The following is a 5,160-nucleotide window of genomic DNA, read 5'->3' as shown; positions in this document are numbered from 1 at the left end:
ATGTTGTTGACATTTTCATGTAGTTGTTGTATATTTGCATGTAGTTTTTGAATGTTTGTATGTTGTTGTTTGTATATTTTTAATGGTTGCATTTTTTCTAATCTGGTATGTTATTGTTGCTAAGTTTTTTTGTTTGTATGTATGTCGTTTGTATGTCACTGTTTGAATGTTGTTGACGTTTGTATTTAGTTGTTGTATGTTTGTTTGTCGTTGATAATTGTATGTTGATGATTGTAGGCTATATTTTATGCTTGAACGTTTATCCGACTTTGTATGTTGTAGTAGCCACCAAAGTGAATGTTGTTTAGTTGTTTGAGTGTTGTTATTAAACGATTTTTATGTGATGTTAATGATGGCTGAATGGTTTTCTTTGATGCCGTTCGGATCTTGTTTTAGTTATTTTGTTGTTGCTGTTGTTGTTGTTGTTGTTGTAGTTTTTGTTGTTGTTGATTTTGTGTTACTTCCTTCATGTTATTCAAAGACTAGTAATGGTTATTTGGGTTATTTGGTTAAGTTTGTTATATGAGCATCCTGTCAACTCGATTAAAATGCATTTGTTGTGATGTAAGCAGTTCACTTCAAATCACAAGAGGCCATAAACACAAATCAAAGGCTCATTATTCTATAATCGATACATTTTTCAAATTTTTCTCTTAAACAACGAAAAATCATTCCACAAACAACAACAACCAACAACAATAACCAACAACAGCAACTCACGAAGAATCATCTAGCGCTAAATATTTTCACCAAGACAACAACAACAATAACAAACTCTATCAACAATTATCAACACCGGATCAACAACAACAACAACATCAGCAGCAGCAACAACAACAACAACAACATCTGCAGCAACAACATCAGCAACAACATTATCACATTCGACAACCAACACAATGGGGAAACTGTAGTGCCAAGCAATACATGCATTACACACACGTCTGCAGAATTTTAAATTATTCGCCTGGGTTCGATCATTGCTGCTGCAAACAGGCCAGGGCGTCTATGTGCTGCAGGTTGGTTTGTTTGTATATCTGTTTGTTTATCTGTCTGTTTGTTTGTCTGACTGTTTGTATGCCCGGTCTGTTTGTATGTCTATCTGTTTGTTTGTTTGTCTGGTTGTTTGTATGTCTGTTTGTTTGTATGTCCTATCTGTTGTATGTCCTGTCTGTTTGTTTGTCTGGTGTTTGTATGTCTGTTTGTTTGTTTGGTTGTCTGTGTTTGTTTGTGTTCAACTGTCTGTATGTTTGTATGTCTGTGATGTTTGTTGGTTCTGTTTGTGTGTATTTGTTGGTTTCCAACTGCGTTTTTTCATAAACTTGAACGTTATTTAATGGCTCGATTCTTTATTGTTGTATTCGTGACTGTGTATTTTGGTTAAACTTCAACATTAACTCGTCAATCAAATGATTCATCTTTTTACGTATTTATCAATCCGTTTATCCATTCATCCATCTATCCATTCATCCATCCATCCATCCATTCATCCATCCAACCATCCATCCAGATATCATCAGAACTGGGATTACTTCCGGTGCGAAGAAATTAAGGATACCTTTGATGACGAGTATGAAGATGGTGACAGGTTTGGAGTGAAGTTGGTCATGATGTTGATGTTGTTTTTTTTATTATTTATTATAATATAATAATAATAGTATCAATAATAATAACAACAATAATAAATAATGATGATGATGATGATAACAATAACAACATCTTTTCATCTGCCCACTACGGCTTATAAACTGACCGGCAAATGACCGCCATACATGCCGTGATGCAATCAGGACCGAGAAATATATGGAGAGAAAAAATTTCTTCGAGAGGGGAAAATAGTTGAACACGGAAGAAAAATAAGAAATAAAAAAAACCACATGGCAGTAGTACCAGCATTATTATTATTTATATTATCTGGATTATTATTATCATTATATTTTGTTATTCCTAAAATTATTATTATTATTATTACTGTTATTAATTATAATATTATTTTTGCAGCAGCAAAATTAATGATAAAAAAAACATAAGAAAAAATAATAAATAAAACCAAACTAAAGAAAGATTAAATCTTAAATGAAAAAAAAATCACGGTTAAAAATAATTTTCAAAAATAATAATACAAATAATAGCAATAATGATAATAAGAATTATAGGAGTAACAAAATATAATAATAATAATAATAATAATAATAATAAAAATAATAATAATAATAATAATAATAAAAATAATAATAATAATAATCCGGATAATATAAATATAATAAGCACTCGCAACAATGATTGGTGGTCAGTTTTAATGAAGAAATGTCACGCGCCGCGTTCACTTGAATCTACTCTTCTCATCTTACTCTCATTATTTCTTTCTTTCTCTCTCTCTCTTATTCTCTTTCTCTCTCTCTCTCTCTTTCTATCTCTCTAATTCTCTTTCTTTCAATCTATTTTTCTTTTTTTTTCATTTTTTTCATCCGTGTATGCATTTTAATTTCTCATACTTTTCAACCTGCTTATTTCACCGTTTTTGGCATCAATCTTTTTTTCTCTCTCTCTCTCTTTTTCTTTCTCTTTTTCTTTCTCTCTCTCTCTGTCTGTCTCTATTTTTCTCTTTCTGTCTCTCTCAATTTTTCTCTTTCTGAATATGTTTGTTTGTTTGTCTGTGTCTCCATCCCTCTTTCTCACTTTTTCTCTCTCTCACTCTCTTTCTTTTTTCTTTTTACCTCTCTCTCTCTCTCTCTCTCTCTCTCTCTCTCTCTCTCTCTCATGTTTCATTTATAAATTTTTCCATTTTATCTCCACCCCTCTTTGATTTTTTAACTCTAAACGAGCCGTCAATATTTTTGTTTCCTTGCGCTGACCTCTGAACTCCGTCCGTCAATCAATCATATTGCGCAATTTTGATTAGGACGACGATGTTGATAATGATATGATGGTTGTGGAGACGATGATGACGAAGACAACGATGCTGATGATGATGACAAAGACGGTGGTGATGATAATATAATTCTTATGGCATGATTATAAAATGACAAAAAAAATTTTCTATTTTTGTGAATTTTATGACAAAACATACACAGAGGTTTCATCCTGTCATTGTTCTCAACCTCGGAAGCTATCTTAACGGCCATATTACTTCCGGTAGTCATCTTTACTTTATGGTTTGTGTGCTGCTGCGGTTTTAGATCCGACATCCTCTGCCGGAAGTCGTCTGCTGCTTCCGGAAATCACGTGACAAATTCGATCGACAGAAACATTTATCGCTTCAGCGACTCGGATGGGCGCGTCAAATCTTGCTGCATGTCATGCTATGACAGCTGTGAGGAGTGATGGTGATGTTGATGATAATGAGGATGATGATGATGGTGATGATTATGGTGATGATGATGGTGATGATGATAATGGCGATAATTTTTTTGAGAAGGCATGTGTTTGAGAGGCATTGAATTTGTGACACTTTTTTCAACACGTCTATGCAACAAATAATATGGAAGAATGATCAGATGAGTTGGAATGTAGGTGATAATATAACATGGGTGATTACGTGAGTGAGGTTGTTAATGAGGTTGGATGATAATGGATGCAAATTGAAATATACTAACATCTGCATCGATTGCTATAAATAGCAACAATTTTACTAACTTTACCAGATCAAAATTTCAAAAAAAAATTCACTTCAACTTTTAACACCAGGCGGCTACGAAATCGCCCAAACTTCAGACACGACATATCAAGAAAAGTCAACCACTAACAGCAGCAAAACTGCCAACGACTTCAACAGATTCAGCCGCAACAGCCACACCAACGACGACGACGAAAATAATTGCGACGACGATTTTTTCTGTAGCGATTACGACGACGACACGCTCAACTACAAAAATTCAAACAACATCACCATATCTTACATTGGAAAATCTCCCAACAACAACCCCGTCAACCACAACAACCACAGCAGCAACAAAAACGTCAGCGACAGAATATCTTACGTCGATAACCACACGCAACAACATTATCTCAAATGCATACCTATCAGCTATCTTCTAACGAACGCATGCTCAATAAACAACAACCACAACAACCCAAACGATAACAACGACTATTTCAACAACAACAACAACATCAAATACATCAACAAAAAATACATCAACAACAACATCAGTAGCAACAAATCAATAGCGTTCGTTCGACCAACCGTGTATAGGTATCAGCCATGCATGACCGGTGTTACAAGGATGCAAGAGGAGTGCAGTACTTGCCTCGAATACAACAACAATTACAACAACATCAATAATATTGAAAACAACAACAACATCAACAATATTAACAACAACAACATCAACAACAATATCAACAGCAACATCAACAACGGCAACAACAACAACATCAATAACAGTAACATCAACAACAACATCAACAACAACAACATCAACAACAACAACAACATCAACAACAACAAAACTAATTCTAATGACACCAACAGCAACAACACTAATAGTAGTAACATCAATAACAGCAACAACAACACAAAAAATAGTAGCAACAACACACATAAGAATGACAACATCATCCATGATGATAATAATGCTGCCAGTAACATTTACAAAGATACTACCTCTACTATAACTATTACAACTTCTACTACTACTATTATTACTACTACTACTACTACTACTACTACTACTACTACTACTACTATTTCTACAACTAATAATAATAACACCGGAAACAACAACAAAATTATAACAGACAATAATATCAACAACCGTAATATCACTGCTGTTAAAACCAACACAGATTCTATAGAAAACACTGTAAAACCATTCAACAACAACAACAACAACAATAATAATAATAATAATGATTATAATTATAATGATAATGACAATTATGTAGAAATTATTTAAATTTAACAAAAACATTACAAAAAAATTAGAACAGGACAAAAGCAAGCAGCAAAAACAGAGAGACAAAACCAGACACACAGAGAGTAAGGCGAAACTAAAATCACTCACAAAGACGTCAATAGAGAAACATTTCCGCCCTCCAGTTTTTATCAATCGAGTAAAAAATGGAAAATTTTTCCTTTCATTGTACCCTTGAATTTATATATTTTTTTTATTTTACTGTTTTTTATTTTCTTGAATAAAATTAGAAACACAAACACAC

At 33.2% G+C, this 5,160-nt stretch overlaps 1 protein-coding gene across 1 annotated transcript in view; it reads left to right on the top strand.

Annotated features, from left to right (window-relative positions):
- HELRODRAFT_177366 (hypothetical protein) overlaps window positions 1–4,898 on the top strand; it is a gene marked incomplete at both ends in the record, with an annotated part of 21,261 nt that extends 16,363 nt beyond the window's left edge. Inside the window, 4 exons of the mRNA XM_009025569.1 lie at window positions 951–1,019; window positions 1,521–1,600; window positions 3,075–3,313; window positions 3,688–4,898. Of these exons, the coding sequence (XP_009023817.1) occupies window positions 951–1,019; window positions 1,521–1,600; window positions 3,075–3,313; window positions 3,688–4,898 (1,599 nt within the window). The remainder of the gene's footprint in view (window positions 1–950; window positions 1,020–1,520; window positions 1,601–3,074; window positions 3,314–3,687) is intronic.
- Window positions 4,899–5,160: the final 262 nt, after the last annotated feature.

The sequence above is a fragment of the Helobdella robusta genome (genome assembly GCF_000326865.2).
Source record: "Helobdella robusta unplaced genomic scaffold HELROscaffold_42, whole genome shotgun sequence".
In the NCBI taxonomy this organism is placed as follows: Eukaryota; Metazoa; Annelida; class Clitellata; order Rhynchobdellida; family Glossiphoniidae; genus Helobdella; species Helobdella robusta.
The sequence above is the reverse complement of the archived record's forward strand: the minus strand, read 5'-3'. Positions and strand labels throughout refer to the sequence as shown.